Below are 16,264 nucleotides of genomic sequence, written 5' to 3' on the forward strand. Positions count from 1 at the left end.
AAGTGCTGTTGGAGAGGGGTCTTTAGGAGCTCAGCAGCCCTTATGGCAGGAGTCCCTTTTGCTGTTGTCCAGGAATGCTGCAGTTAAAGCCTCTAAAACAGTCACCTTGTACTTGCAGAGATGATAGAAGCTGAACAGTGCCAGGTGTTTGGGGTGACACCCCTAATGCCTGTGGCTTCCTGTCAGTCTCTTCCAAAGCCTCAGTGGACCTTCCAAATATGATATAGTGGGTGTGGGCTGTGTGTGTGAATTTTGCTCCTGAAAGTAGCGAACAATAAGAATAACACTTCTGGGGACTGGCCTGTTCACCTGAGCAACTTCCTACTTCCCACTTGCTTTGGCAGCAAGCCCTCAAATGGAAGATGCTAAAATTGCATCAAGCCCTGTTGTTCCATGCAGTCGCATGGAGAATGGGAGCTCAGCCCCCTAAACCATTTCTCTTGCCATTTTACAGTAGCTTTGTATGTCAACTTGCTGATCCTATTGTCTCCTTCTGTCTCTGTAGGCATCAAGCACTGGAACCAGGATGAGTGTGGAAGCAAGTGGCAAGCCCCTGAAAGTGGGCTCCAGAGTCGAAGTCATTGGAAAGGGGTACCGTGGAACAGTGGCTTATGTTGGGGCCACTTTGTTTGCCACTGGAAAGTGGGTTGGAGTCATCTTGGATGAAGCTAAAGGCAAGAATGATGGCAGCGTGCAGGGCAGGAAGTACTTCACCTGCGAGGAGAATCATGGCATCTTTGTGCGCCAGTCGCAGGTAGGCTGCCTGTGGGCCACGTGGTCTGGTGGGATGTTTGATTGCTAAACTGTCATTTATAGCTGTACACGATGCCCTTGTTAGGAAAGAACCTAAGTTATATGTGGGCAAATGAGTTGCTCCCCTTCTACTTGCAGAAGCCAGCAGGATGTTCCTAGAGAGTGTAGCCATGCCAGGTCTTCTGTCCCCCAGGCCTGTTGAGAGTAGAGGGGTATAGCATTTCAGCACTAAATCAAGGCCCAGGTTAGGTCTGCCCTTTGAGTTGGTCTCTGCTGTGTACATACCTTGGGGTATGGCCACTAGGTCAGTATTCAGCATCGTGCAGAGCTGCCATATTTCTCAGGAGCTGCACTGAGTTCAGTGTGGACCTGGGAATGGCTTTACAGCAGAGCCCCAGTGTGGAGCTGCATTTCTTACCATCGCTTTAGTGTTACTGACCCCAGAACCGCACAAGAAGTCTGGGTGGGACTTGGCAACAACAAAGAGAGGTGATTTTAAGTCGAGTAATGGTTTACGCTTCACATGTGTCGTTAGTGCCTCTAAAGCTGAGTTAGTAGATTCATTCTCTGTGCAGCCGCTGTTCTGACCCAGGGCTCTGTTGTGCTGCACAGAACCAGTCACGTTTAGCTGTTCTTGTGATGAATTCTCCAGATGGGACAGCCACAGCTAGGCCATGCATTGCCATCCTAGCTTCCTGGTGAGGCATGCCCCAGGCAGACCGGCTGGGTTAGAGACAGGATCCATCTGGCTCCTTGCCTCTGAGCATTCCCCAGTGCTACACGAGCTGGAAGTGTACATTCCTTTTAAATCTGCAGCCCTCTGGGGACTAAGAGGCCAAATGGTGAATGAGAACTCACTGTGGTTGTCCTACCCCTTCCTGGTTTGACCCTGGTTTGACGGTAGCTGGAGTAGGTGGGAGACCAGATTCCTGTTGCAGTAGAGCCATTAGCTGGATTCTGCCGAGGGGTGCTGGGACCAGATGCTGTCAGAATGTGACGCGTTTTATGCCATTAAGCCAGGAAGCCCTCACTCAGCTGTCCTGCTAATGCGTGGATAGACACCTGGCTTCTCAGCCTTGTCCCTTGGTCTGCTCAGCTCACTGGGAAAGAAGCTTGTGCTCCTAGGTTACACTTGGAGATTGACTACAGGACCAAGAGGATGGTTCTGCAAAACAGATGGTTGTGGATCTGGTCAGGAAATGGACAGTGTCCCCGTCTTTCTACGTCATGCAGTAGTGCAAAGGCCTTATGTTTGCTGGTATGAGGAGTGCATGTGAGCTCAGACACCCATGCCCCAGCCTGACAAGAACAGGATGGACTTGTGCTCTGCTGAACAAAGGCATGAGGGCAGGATGCAAGTCAGCCTGGGCTGGTGTGGGCAGCCAGCCTTGGTATGTGCATCTTAGTGCTGGTGTGGGGGTTTCTGTATCTTCCACTGGCCTTGCCAGCCCTGTTGATGAGATGGTCCCCATGTGGAATCCCACCCTGCAGCTGTTCATTTCCTGGGCCGGATTACAGAGCCCCTTAATGTCCAGGCCTGGCTTCTGAGAGACTGACTGCTTCTGCTGCAGTTCAGCTAACAGTCTGCCCAGGGATGGCAGAGGCTTCTGGTAGGCCAGTCACCACATCTCAGTGCTTATGTCTCTCTCCTTCCTTGTGGCCTATTTGTTGTGCCTTATTTGTTTGCTTTCTCCTCGCCTTCAATTGAGGTGCCCCAGACTTTTAAAAATGAGTTGCTCTTCAGCCACTGCAGTGCAGCTATTTTGCCTCTGCCTCCCCACCCCCATGGATGTGAGAAAGGTGCAGGTGTGCCTATGCAGTGACTGTATCACCGTGCTACTTGGCTGGAGAGGAACTTGTGTCCCCCCAGATGTGAACCAGTGCTTTCATTTGTGATGCAGATTGCCCTGGTGCCAGCACAAACCTCAGAGTGACTGATCGGTTCTTGAGGAGCAAACCCAGGTTGGCCGTTGAGCCAGTGGAGTGGGACTCTCATGCCTGGAGCCTTCTAAAGCTGCCTGCTCTCTGCACTAAATTCTCCCAGGCTCTTCTACAACACTTGCCTGGGATCAAGCGTTCCCTTCTTTCTAAAAGGTACCATCTGTGAAGTACAGCTCCTGTAACGAGGCATTCCAGTGTGAACTGGGAAGGGAGACAGCAAAGGAGAAGACTGCCTAGAACAAAGCTAGGACATGGAGATGGCACTGGGAGAGCTGGCAGCTGGCAGTTGGGTGGTTAAGATCGTGCAGCCTGAGTATTGGCCTTGCTCCTTCTCTGGATCTTGGCACGAGCTGGAGCTCCTGGAGTCTGGGGGCTGAACTTCCACTCCCCCCCCGTTTTCTCCACCGCATTTTTCCTGATGCTTCTAGGGAGCCCGGTGCTGTTGCCATAGCAATGTTGTCAGCCGGGATGGGAGCTGCCTGCAGGTTAGCGCTCTTCCTTGTCCTTAGAAGAGGAGACGTGGCACATTGTGGTACAGGGAGCATCGTCATGCTGCGTTCGCTGCTCCTCTGCTGCTTCTGCGCACCAGTTAGAGAGAGAGAGAGTGGTCTGGACTGTTTACAGATGCAGGAGAATGGGACCATGGGTTCCAGTTTTCAAACCTGAACCTGCCCCTAACACTTGGACACTGAGTTTTCAAGAAGTAGTTGGAAAAACACTGAAAAGATAAGAAGTAGAAAATGGTGAGCTTCCTCCAAGGGGACTCTGAGCCAAATTGACTTCCCTCTTGGGCTCCAGGCTGGAGGTTGGACTTGTTTCCTCCCTGCACTTCTCATCTAAATCACCCATGGAAAAGCCACTTGCCGTTCTGCTGTGTTTATAAACAGCATGGTGCCCTGGGATGCAAAGGATGCCTCAGGCTGTCTAGTAAAGATTTCCAGGCTGTGTTTTAGGATCACAGAAAGCTGTGCTGGCAGGGACCTCCAGAGGGCATCTAGTGCGAGCTGGGATCCTGGGGTCTCAGCAGTTTTGGTCTAATCCATCTCACCTGCTCTTACAAATTTCCAGGGATGGAGATTCCACAGCCTCCCTGGGCAGTGCTGATGAAAGAGATAGACACCTGCATCCTTTTGAGCAAAATAGCTCTGAGAAAACCAGAAAAAGTGTTTCCTCAGGTCTAAATAACTTCCCTACTCTTCTGTGCCAACCAGTCAGTGCAAATGAGTGCAAACAGTAGTTGCACCCGGAAGACTCAGCTGTAGTCTCTTAATTGCTTCAGGGACTTTTAGCTGGAAGGACAGTTCAGAAGAAGTCTCGATATCATCGCACGTGTATCTTATCTGATCCTTAAGAAAATTTACAGTGCATACTAGGGGCATGGTTGTGTGCTAGCCACTTAGAGATGGGACAAGCCTTCAGGGAGCCTTTGCCCCAGGCTGCTCTGCTGGTTCTCAGCACCTGGACACCGAGACAGCCTCACATTTTATGCATTCTGAGGGAAGTGGAGGTATAAAAATACTGCTGGGGACTTCTGCAGCAATTACTACCCTGTGACTGGGCAGCACGCCGCAGGTCCTGCCTAGAGAGCAGGGGCCCATGTCTGCAAGTGTGTGTTCTTGGGCCCAGTGTGCAGGAAGTCAAGGGTAGCAGGTAGTGTATGTCTTGATGAGTTCTTGGCACAAAGAGTCAAGGGAAGAACTAGTTGCGTTGCTTAGTACCCTGGAGATCAACACCATACAACCAGAGACAATGAGGGTTGGAAGGGACCTCAGGATGCCACATCTAGTCCAACCCCCTGCTCCAAGCAGGACCAGCCCCAACTACATCATCCCAGCCAGGACTTTGTCTAGTTGGGTCTTAAACACCTCCCAGGATGAAGACTCCACCACCTCTCTGGGGAGCCTGTTCCAGTGCTTCACCACCCTCCTCCGAAGAGTTTTTCCTCATCTCTAACCTCAATTTCCCTGGCTGCAGCTCGAGCCCATTGTTCTTTGTTCTGTCATCTGCCTCCACTGAGAACAGTCCAGCTCCATCCTCTTTGCAGCCCCCTGCAGGGAGGTGAAGGCTGCTATTCAATCCCCCTCAGTCTTGTCTTCTCCAAACTAAATCAGCCCAGTTTCCTCAGTCTCTCCTCACCAATCGTGTGCCCCAGCCCCACAACCATTTTCATGCTGCCCCTTTGAACAGTAGCTTACTGGAGGAGAGGGGAAAAGCTGACTGGCACGATGCAAATGAGCACGTAGCCCCTGAAAATCAGCCTTCTTGGGTTTGCCAGGAGCCCAGCCATGAAAAGGGTGCACAGAGGACCGGCGTGGTGTTCCTTTGTTTCTAATCACACCTTCCCTATTCGCTGCTGCTTGCCAGAGCCAGGAATGTCCCTGCAAGCAGGGGTGTGAGCACTGCCTGGTGTCTCCAGTGGTGTATTGGTGGCTCTGCAGCTCTTCCCACCTGAGACTGCTGCTGGCTGGGGCAGTGACTGAGCTGAACACTCTCACCTGGAGCCTGGGGTTTATTATACTGATGACTTCCTGCTCTCCGTTCTGAGCCACAGGCTTAGAAATCCCATCGCTGTCTCTGCAGCTCCTTGTACTTCTCCAAGCTTTAAAAAAAAAATCAGAATAAAGCCCTGTTCTAATTTCTGCCTTTCAGCATTATCAGTTGCCCCAGGCAGTTGGATCCCAAGTGCCCATGCAGCTGTGGGGGTTGCTTCACCCTCCTCTGGGACATAAATGCAGCAGAAGTTCTGTTATAGAATGAGAGTAAGCAGTTTTGGAGGTCGGGTGGAAGGAGAAGTGAAGATGAATGTATTCAGCTAGGAGGAATTCAGGAGGGTGAGCTAGATAGTGATGGTGGAGTTCAGACCCTGTAGTAGTAAGTACCCAGGGACCTTCCAGTGGTCAGTGCCTGGTTGCCTGATCCTGGACTCAGGGGGACCAGTTGCAGCTCTGAGAGCACACCCGGATCCTGATGTCAGCGCTTGCGGTCCTGTGCCCAGATACCTGAGGCCCTCAGCTGAGCTGTACTAGATGGAAGAGCCAAAACAGCGTAATTTTTTTCAGTTTGTTATTGAGGAGCTCAGGTGTGTGATGGGCTGGGAGGTCCCCTGTAGTAAGGCTCTGTTGTGTCCTGTGTTGCTGGGTTCTCAGTGCTGGGTGCTGAGATGCCTATGGTGAATCAGCTCAAAAGCCTCCACACTGCTGACCTTGCCCCAGCGGTCATCAGCAGACAGCAGCATGTTGGAGATGTGCTGTCAGCAGGTTCCAGGGGACGTCTCTCCTCTCCCTGCTGGGAAACTCAGGGCTGAATGTTCCCACTTCTGCCGCAGCGTTGTCATGGTTTCAATGGCTGTAGAGTTTCATTCAGGCTGCCTCTTCCTTCTCATTTAGAAACATGCGTCTGGTACCCAGGCACCTTCCAGAAATAGCAGTCGCTGCTTGCTGCTTGGCAGATGACAGCTGAGCTGCAGTTTCCTTGCAGAGCCCCCTTTCCTGCATCATGTCAGCCAAATCCAGGCCACAGAAGGAATTAAAGATACCAATCCAACCCCTTCTATCCGAGATTTTCCAAGTTCACTGCAATGCCCCAAGCCAGCCCTGGAGTCTCCAGGAGCCTGGTTCCCTGTCGGAGGTGTGACTGTTTGGACATGGCACCTTTGCAGATTATCCAGAAGTAGCTCATCTGGCTGAGAGGAGTAAGGGAGTCTCTTTCATATTCACTTTTGATCAGATCAAATGTGCTTTAAAAAACCCTCTAGCTTCTCCAGTGGCAGATAGTGAAAATGATTCGTGCCCTGGGGTCCTGTGCCTTGAGGTCACCAGCTTGGCTTGCAATACCTAACCAGCTATAAACTGCTTTGGATTTCCTGGGTGGCTGTCCTCACATCCCCTGCAGCTTTCTGTTCAGTTTAAAGCTCTTCCAGGAAGCTGGAGAGGGAGGCATGCCAAGCTCCTGACCTGAGGAAATGAGCTCAAAGCTTGTGCAAAGACCTAAAGCCAGTCGGCTAAAGCCCTGAGCAGCTGCAGGGGATCACTGATAACACAACTTTGTTAAATGTTATTCAGATCCAGGTGTTTGAAGATGGAGCAGACACGACCTCCCCAGAAACACCAGAGTCGTCTTCCCTGAAAGTCCCCAAAAGAGGTATGTCACACGTCAGCCCTGTGAATTCTTGTCACCCAGGCCAATGGGGAACCACATGTCAGACCCCAGCCTCACTTAGGGGTGGGGGAGGCCCTCTGGTCCCAGAGCTCCTTGCTCAGGCAAGTTGGGGGTGGTGCATACAGGCATGTGGGATTCCTGCCTGTTTAACTGTGCACTTCCTACTGTTGGCTGGGCAGGGTCAGGGCCTGTTCCCATCACTCTGTGCCCATGACTGGCTGCCCACACTTCACCCCTCCCCTGGGACCAGTCCTGACTTCTGTTGTGGGCAGCAGTAGGCCAAAGCGTTGCAGGGGCACAGACCTCTGGAGGAAGCTGTGGAACTGCAGTGATCTGTGTCTGCTGAAGGCTGCAGACACGCCCCCATACACACATCTGCCTTAGAGCAGTGGTTCTCAACCCTTTTTGTACCAGGACCCATTTGTAAACATCAGTGGCCAGGCCCAACCCAGGAATCCTGACAGCCTGCAAGAGAAAAGCCAGTTTCTCACATGTTTCTCCTTTAAAGAAGGATCCATTTTTAAAGTTTGCTTATGACCCTTTCATATATTTTTGTGACCCACTTTTGGGTCGCAACCCACAGGTTGAGAACACTGGCTTAGAGAATATCCTCTCTATGAGTGTGGTGTTACCTCCCATGCTGCTCTTGTTGCCCCTCTGGAAGACACCGGTTTCCCCAGCGCCTCCCTTTGTGCTCTGTTGACGGAAGATGACATTGGTGTTAATTGGTGTTGGGTACTTCAGCAAAACTGTGACTGCCCTGAAGAGCTTGGCCTAAATGTGCAGAGCTCGGAGAACAGTGTGTGTGTGGTATTTGCTGGGCACGTGCTGTTCCTGCTGAACTGACCCAGGATCGTGCTTGCTTGTGACCAGTAGCACCTTGGAGGAGTTAAACCCCAACTCCAGATGCTGCAAATACTGCTACAGAGGCAGCATGCCTGGAGGGCCTGGGCTGCAGTGGGCTGTTTCCTTTTGTCTACCCTGTCAGTGGAGGGGAGCTTCGACTTGGTATTCGTGTCGCATGGCGCTCTGCCCTACCCTTGTCACTCAGACTGTTCCCAGCTCCGAGAACTTGCTGTCACTGCAAAAGGTTTTGGTCTGGCGTAACCCCAACACATCTCCTATTCCCAGCTGCCTGTCTAGCAGCTGTCCCTTTTTAAAGCAGTCCCTTTGTCACTTAATCTCTTCTACAAACTAATAAAAACCTTTTTTTGCTTAGTCCATATAACTTGAATTTTTCCAGGCTTCTCTCCCTGCTGAGGCCCAGCTATCCACGCGCAGAGCTTCTCCCTTTCCTGCTGTGTTTCTGATGCAAATGTTCTTAAGCATCTCCAAGGTTTTAGTCTCACGTTTTCCCAGCTTAGTGCAGGCCCCTGGAGCCTCCTCTGTTCCTGACGCTCTCTTTTGAGGCAAGGTGACCAGACCTGAAGAATGGAGCGTCTGGAAGAGAGCATCCAGCTGCTTTGCCCCGCCAGCGCTGCTGTGCTGTCAGGATTTGCTGCTGTATAGAGGCATTTGCTGGACTTCCTGTAGCGCTGCCTGGTGCTGCTGGGTTCTCAGTCCAGTGCCAACAAAATATAGCAGCAGTTCAGGAGGCTCCTTCCAACCTAAATTAGCTGGCGCTGGTTGGCTTGAGTTTCCTCTGCTGCTTGCTGCCCCATTGCCTAGTTGAGAGAGAGCCCATTTGAGTTCTGCTGAGAGAAACTGGTTCTCCTTGACTACAGGAGGAGCTCAGAGGGTGTGTTTGGCCAACCTCCCATGCTGCAAGAGGGTAAAATGAGCTACAGATACTGATGCAGCAAGGAAAGTATAGCATGGAGGGGGCGGGGTGTTATTCCTGCCAGGGTCGGAGGGAAAGAACAGGGGTATGAGTTCAAGAGTGTGTGTCCTGAGCGAGGGAAGAAAGGTGGGACGGGTCAGGGAAACACTGAACCCATGCCGTGCTCTTTGGAGTAATGAAATACGGATGCAGGAAGCATGGCTTGGTGCCAGTGAGTTGCTATAGAAACCTCAGTGCCTGCTGCAGTCTTTGACTCTGTAGTACGTGCTGCAGAGATTTTGGTCTCTAGCAGTTGAGTATGTTCCCCCTTCCCCCCACCTCCCCCCACCAAAATGAATCCAGGTGTACAGTTCACCAGGGAGGCAGCTTGGAGCTTTGATTTATGAGCTGTCTCCAGAGCATCCTTTATCTGGGCAGCTGATGCTGCAATTCAAATGATAAAACCCAAATAGCAGGCTCATCACAATAGGCTGCAAGCCATAGTGTTGTCCCCATTAGATGCCCAGGAGCAGCACAGGGGGTGGAATTTAGCCAAACAGATCATCCCCTGGGTTTGAGGCATGCATCCCACTTGAATCATGGCTCTGCATTTTGATATCACCTTCCTGCAACCACGAGCTACGTGTCTCGGCCTTGAACTGCCATTACCTTTCTGGGGATGTGGAGCAGCTGTTCAGTGGTGCACAGTAACACAACCCAGAGCTCAGGAAAAGTGTGGAAAGCCCCAGTCCAAGGGCAACTGCATAGGTCCTTTAGGTAGAAGTGAATGCGAGTTCTGGCCCTGGCACCTCCCACCTACACTTGAATGCCAACTCCGTGAGCTGCTCTTCTGCGACTCCTTTATAAGAGAGTTGCAGCCTCTTGTAGCAAGCAACACCCTGCAAATCTGGTGATCTGGGTGGGATGGCAGCTTTCTGTGGTGTACTGGGCTACTGTAGACATTGAGCTGGCCTGACCCCAGGCAGATCTGTCCTAGGGGCATTAACCTCTCCCACCCTGCTTGGCCCACTTTTTCATGGTTAAAATAGTCAATGTGCACAGAGGTATTCGGTCATGAACTCTAATGCACGTGTAGACCAAGGACAGGGCGTTTCCTGGAGGGATTGACAGCTACTGGTGGTGAGTGCAGGTGACCACTTAGTTAAGGTGGAACAGAACTTGCCTTCCCCGTCGCATCTTATTCCTACTCCTCCAGAGACATGGGGGGGCATCTTTTAACTAGATCTAGACATTGTTTGATTATCCAGATGAAGCTAAGTATCCCAGAGCCTGCACTGGAATTACAGTGGTCTTTCTGGCCATGTTATGAAGAGTCCCATGCAGTACGTGTGGCACATGGCTCATGGTTCTTCTGTTTCTCTGCTTTATTTCCAGATTCACTGGAAGCTGCCAAGGCCAGCAAACTGGTGAGTGCTTTGGCTGGAGACTCTGCAGACTGTCAATACAAACTCACTCCACTGGTGTGTGTGTGGTGGTATGGAGCGGGGTGGGGGTGCACAATACTGCATTGATCTCTCTCCGTTGATACCTGTTCCCTGTCCAGAGTTTAGCAGAAGCTCCATCTGCAGTCTTACAGGACTTTTATGTGGCCTGGCAGCAGGGTCAGAGTTTTAGCCAACACATTTCAGATCAAATGTGGCAAGAGGGAAAGCAGTGACGGTATTGCCAGCAGTGAAGTCTGCCTTTGTGTAACCTGGGTGTTACAGCTCTGTTGGGGCCAGCTTGGGGCCTTGGAGAAGTCTGTATGCAAGGGCTTTGCCCAAGGGGTAAGTTGGGTGGAAAAAGCTTAGGGAACAAGGCACGATCAGAAGCAGCTTCCTCCATGCTGATTGGGATCAGGCACCTGATTCCCCTAGCCGTGGAGGGTTGTGCTGGGTGTGAGGGAGGTTTGGACTCTGTTACAGGCCTTGAATGTTTGCTTTGTTGCACTGGGGGTCCATCCCTGCTCCATTATGGGACATTTCTGTGTCCTTCAAGAGTTAACCCTTATGTTACGGAGAAGGCAGCCTCACTCCTCCGGTTGTCTGCATTAGCCTTCCTGATGACAAGCTCTGTGCAGACAAGCTTTATGTATACTGAACTCTGTCCAGGATCTCCAGTGATGTGCCTAGGACCAAAGTGGGCACACAACGCTGTGTGCAAGTGCAGTGAGTTCTCTCTGTGCTCACAGGAAGCCAGGCAGATGTCTGTCCATGCTGGTATTATAGTAACCACCTGGGCACCTTGGACAGTCTGACCAGAAACACTGCCTGAGCTTCAAGGACAGCCATGCAATATATAGATCCTGGGAATATCTGTGATCCTCGTTAGGGGGAGTACACAGCTCATTTTGAATGTGCTTTGGAACAAAACAGCTGGTAGTTTGAGGGGGTGGAGGTACATTATTCCATACACACAACCATAGTGGACAGGTACTTTTGCATGGGAAAATAACTGGTAAGATGGGCTTCTCCATCGAACTGAGAACAGCGCAACAGGATCCAGGGGCTGGATATAGAAATGAAACCATTCAGCATTGAAATGGACTGTGATTTAACAACCAGCGAAGGAAATCAAACTCCAAAGCAGCTCACTGGTAAAGCAGGCTGTTTGCCATTTGTCTTCGGGATGTGCTTAGATACCTTTCTAAAGGACCTGTTTGACCCCTGCTTTGGGCTGGAGGGTTTGGTGGTTTTTTCTGGCCCTGGAATCTGAATTTTCCCATTTGTCCTTTTCCTTCTGGGCTTCAGGAGAAAACGATCTGTTGCCGTTAACGTGCACGTGGCACTTGCAGCTTTCCATTTGAGACGATGCCTGGAGATCAGATCTCATGCTTCAGGACTCTCTCTGATCATCTGCTACAGTCAGGAAGGATTTTTTTCCCCTGCTCAAATGACTGCCCAGATGGAATCTCATGTTTTTGCCTTCCCTGTTTGAAGCATCTGAGATTGAGCGCAGTTACAAACGGGAGCAGCCCTGTGCTTGGAGGGCACACAGGGGATCCCCTTTCCTAGACATTTGGCTGGTGTGTCTTGCTTGTGTGCTCTGCCTCAAACTGATTACTAGGTCTGGGGCTGGAAGAACGCTTTCCCCAGACCGTAGCGGCAGGATTTGCTCCCTGCAGCATGGGGCATGGTTTGTCTTCTAGGCTTGTCTCAGTCATCTTCCTGCCAGTGCATTGATGGCCTACTGGGTGTCTTCATAGTTTCACAGTAGCTAGGGTCAGGAGGGACCTGAACAGATCATCTAGCTTAACCCTCTGCCACAGGCAGGAATGAATGCTGGTCTTGTGTTACCCTGGCAGGGATCTCAGCTCTTTAGTCCCCTGAGGATTTAAATGCAATTTTAAATAAAGTTTCTGGGCTTAGTATGACATAGTTCGGTGGAACTGAATGGCCTGATTACATAGGACATCCAGCTAGATGATCCCTTCTGTCTGTGGATCTACTGAATCTTGTCTCTCAGTGGTTTCTTCCACGTTCCTCTGAGGACACTGAGCTAGAAGAGGCAGTGGCCTTTTGTTATAACATACTGCAGATATTCCTTCTGCAGTGGTCTGAATTTACAGCAGAGGTCTTTGTGCATCCACTTGCAGCTGTGCACTGCTGTGGGAAGGTGCTAAACTTTCTCTGGTACCTGGGGTGCTGTGTGCTAAATTTGAGGTGTCTGCAACCTTACATTTGTTCCCTGCTGACATCTTCAGGTTTTGTGGAGAGTCAGGACTCTGCCAGTGAAGGCTGCCTTGATTACACGGCTTTTGCCATGCATGAGCATAGCTGCTCATGTGGTAACATGGAAACAAACGTGGATAATAAAGGCTTTGTGCATGATTTCAACACAAGTGACACCTGACCCTGTGGTGTGTATAGGTTGGAGCTTGGTGACCAGGACCCCTCAAACACCCAACGTATGGAGAACGGGGCTTACTGTGGGAATGCCTTGTTACGTGTTGACTGCTCGGACCTTCCCTCCTCCTCCAAGTGCCAAGTCTGCAAGCAGATACTTGATCATCCGGCTGCAAGCCAGGCTGACATCCAAACCGAGCCAGGGAAAGATGCCAGCATGTGAACAGTGATCACTTGAGAGACCGATGCTGCACCGAGTGCAAGGAGCATGTGCTCTAGTGAGGAGGGCCAGATAGTTCCTGGTGTCTGACTGGCGTTCCCCAGAACCTCCACTTGCTTATATCAGTGGTGCCGCAGTTAGCTGCCGATGGTACCGAGATGTCTTGCTCTCAGCAACAAGAGCGCAGTGTTGGAACTGACCCAAACCAGAACTGGATCAGCCTGGGAACATGTCCAAACACATGAGTCTTGCTTTGACTAACCCCATTCCTCAGCCTGTCCTAGAGGAACCAGTACTTTCTTTTTTGTGATGCTTTTCTTGGAAGGGGCCTGGGCACAGGTACTGTATGAGCTTAAAAAATGATGGGGAAATCAGGACTACCTGCCCCTCTGCATGACACCTACCTTTCACTGGGCCAAGCCAGGTGAGATATCATGCTCTCTGACTCCGATAGCAGATGCTAAGCCATCCAGAGTGGTGGTTGGAGGTGCTCCTGGCTTGTTGTCACCATCTCTGCTCGTGGCCTGCGGGAAACGAGATTATTTATCAGAGGAAAAGCCCATATTTAATAGGATTCAAGTTCTCATTGAAGCCTTCCTTGCATGCCACCCAGAGTGTTGTGACCCCAAGTTAACACCCATCCCAGAACACGCTTTCTGTAGGGCTGTATGGAATTGTCTGGATCCAGGAGATGACCAGTTGCACCTTTAATGCTAAAGGCTGTCCTTAGAAAATATATTGCATGAGTCGAATCAAACTGCTACGGAGCGGCAATCATTCCTGTCTTCAAATCCTGGAAAGGTCATCGTGGCCTCTCAGTAGCTGCAAGCACTGATCCCTTAGAAATGGGGATACCTGTCATTAAGAAGTGGATATATTATTATGTTGTGGGCAATGTGCAGGCCTCTGGTTGGGCGAGCTGATCACGCAGGATAAATGCTACTTCCCTGCTGTTGGTTTCTCTCAGCCTGGAAATCTTGGCTTTTCCTGCTCATAAGGGCATGGCATCACAAGTGCGTGCGGGACTGAGACAAAGTGCTGAGGATGCCCAGATTTGTCTGTTTGCCTTCCTTTTTTAGCATCTCTCCTTCCCCCTTCTGGACCCACTTCCTTCCTTCTGAGGCGGGATCCCCTACCCTTTTTAAGAAAACTTCCAGCAGCGAGCAGGCATCTCGTGAGAAGCAAAACACAGCCCAGAGTTTTATCTGGTCATTCTTATACTGAGCCTAGTAACTTGCTAAAAATTAGTTGCTTGATGCTTCTGGGTAGAAGATGCTCCATGTCCTCTGAGCAGGGCCTGGAAGAGTGAGGAGGAAGGCGCAGGCCTGGAAGGCTGCCAGTTGCCCAGGAGAAGGGGAGTACCTTGCAGACAGTAGTAGGTGTTCATCACAAGGCCAACAATGATGGTGAGGGACTGCACAGTAGTTAGGCTGGGGGGACCCCAAGGGTCACAGGCACAAGGCTCAATAAGCCCATGTAGCATGGGTGTGAAAATGCTGCTGTACCCGATGCCCAGTTCCCTCACCCTTGAAGAGAACCTTTTCCACCCACACCACTGCTCCCCGTTCCAGGCACTGAAGAGTCGCACCCCGGGACTTGAGGCTAAGACTTCCTCTGGCTTTGCTGAAGCAAGTTCGCCTCTTTGCGTGGGCTTCCCCATCTGTGCGCTGGGAGTGGTTTGATTGATGGACAGCTCACAGCTGCCGTTGCCCTGGTCACTGCATGTCGGATTTTCAGAGCACCCTGATGCTTCCCCTTGTCTTGAGAAGAAACTAGCTGCATCTGGAATAACTGCATGCACTGGCTAGTATCACCCTGGAGTAGCCTCCCATCTTTTCCCAGGGCAGAGTCTGGCTTCTGCTGTTGGACTTGGGCGACCCTCATCTCTGAAGCTCAGAGCTGTGGATTTCTGTACTTTTGCCACTAGATGTCAGCAGTGTCCAGGGAAAGGGCCGTGGTACTAGGAGGAGTGTGGCATCCTGGCCCAAAATCCCAGCAGCGGAGCATGACCCTGGATGGGAAAAGCAGCTGCCCTGAAGGTCTTTTTGGGAGTCAGCTCCTTGCTGCCCTTTGAGGAGCTGCTCATTGCTACCTGCACCTCTCTTTAATGATGCCTTCAAACAAGAGAGTTCCCTGCCACACATCTGCGGTGCCCGACATTAAAAGGGCACTGAGGCAACTCAGTAAAATGGTAGACGTTACAAACGGAGCTCACAACCGGGTGTTCCACAACTACAGTGCCCAGCTAGGGCAGCTTTCATCCAAGGCCTCTTCTCCGCGCACTAGTCTCATCGACCATCCTCACGAGTTAGGTACAGGCTGATGCTTTGCAGTAATGAGAACTGGAGGAATCAGGGAAGTGCGCAAGGGACACTGCCCCAAAGGCCAAGCAGCATCTTAATGACAGAGCTGCAAATGAACCCCCAGGGCCCATCTCTGGTGTATTCTTACTGCTTGGTAACACTTCGCTACAGCATTGGGCTAACTCACGAGAAGCAGCACGTGAAACTCGGCAGGCTTCGCGGCCGAAGCACAGAGAAACATAACAAGTGGAGCAGTGGGGTACCTGAGCACAGCGGTGCCTGTAACACAGAGAAGAGCCTTCTTCCCTGACAAAAAGAGGTTGTGTGGTTCTCATACCTGCCTGGGAGGGCGAGTTTCCTGCTAGTTTATTTCCGCTTCAGCTGATCCCTGCAGAAATAGGTTTTGTGCGCTTGGGCGCTGCGTGTCATCTGAGCCAGGGATAAAGTCTGCTAATCTGTGACTGCATCACAGTAAGTCGGCCACTTTGAGAGGGGATTTTCACTGGTTTAAGAGTGACTTAGGCAAGTAATAATAGCGTGTGCAATTTGCTACGGGCTCCAAACGGAGGATATGTAAATGTCGACTTGTCATCGAGATGCAGACACGTGCAGTGGGTTAGAGGGTGAATCCCCATGCTCGTTTCCTGAGAGGCAGTCCCTCCAGGCGTGCGTGATGGTGCCCTTTGTCGGGGGGTAATAGCCAGGCATCTGCATGAGCATAGATTAGCGTCCACCCAAATGCATAAAAATTGCAGCCAGAGGTTTCTGGCGCCTCCGTCTGGCTGTGTCCAGAGTGGAAATCTCAGCAGTGCTGTTGGCTTTGATGGGGATAAATGACTTGCAATAGTACATCCACAGTGATATGGAGAGAATGAGTCCAGTGCCATCTTACTAGGATGTAATTCTCCTTTTTATGGTAAATAACCCCCATGCAGCTGAGGCTAAGCAGTTGTGAGCGGCGTGTTCAAACCTTCACCTCCGTGGAACTAGGATTTGCAGTTTCCAGATTAAATGTTCATTCCTCTTGCCCCTCCTGGTCACCTCGGGCCGGACCTTCCATTTCATTTTACCCGTGGCTACTTTTGCCCTAGGGACCTAGATGTGCTTGTTGGCACAGCATAGAAAGAACTAGCCAAGTGCAGGCGGTGGTTGGCAACCCCTCCCCTGAACAGTGACTGGGCAGGGCTTGCTGAGATGGGGGCACTTGGGTTGGGACCAGCATATGCTCAGAGAGGAGGCCAGGGACATCACACCTCCAAGAGACCCCAGGCTCCTGGGAGCTGAT

General features: G+C 51.2%; 1 protein-coding gene across 12 annotated transcripts in view; it reads left to right on the forward strand.

The window, feature by feature from the left end:
- Positions 1 to 16,264, forward strand: part of DCTN1 (dynactin subunit 1) — a 101,629-nt gene that overhangs the window by 28,073 nt on the left and 57,292 nt on the right. For all 12 annotated transcript variants that reach the window (XM_059721166.1, XM_059721161.1, XM_059721162.1 and 9 more), the window contains exons 2-4: positions 506 to 754; positions 6,756 to 6,834; positions 10,007 to 10,038. In XM_059721166.1, the coding sequence (XP_059577149.1) occupies positions 527 to 754; positions 6,756 to 6,834; positions 10,007 to 10,038 (339 nt within the window). In that variant the 5' untranslated portion in view covers positions 506 to 526. The remainder of the gene's footprint in view (positions 1 to 505; positions 755 to 6,755; positions 6,835 to 10,006; positions 10,039 to 16,264) is intronic.

The sequence above is a fragment of the Alligator mississippiensis genome, chromosome 2 (genome assembly GCF_030867095.1).
Source record: "Alligator mississippiensis isolate rAllMis1 chromosome 2, rAllMis1, whole genome shotgun sequence".
In the NCBI taxonomy this organism is placed as follows: domain Eukaryota; kingdom Metazoa; phylum Chordata; order Crocodylia; family Alligatoridae; genus Alligator; species Alligator mississippiensis.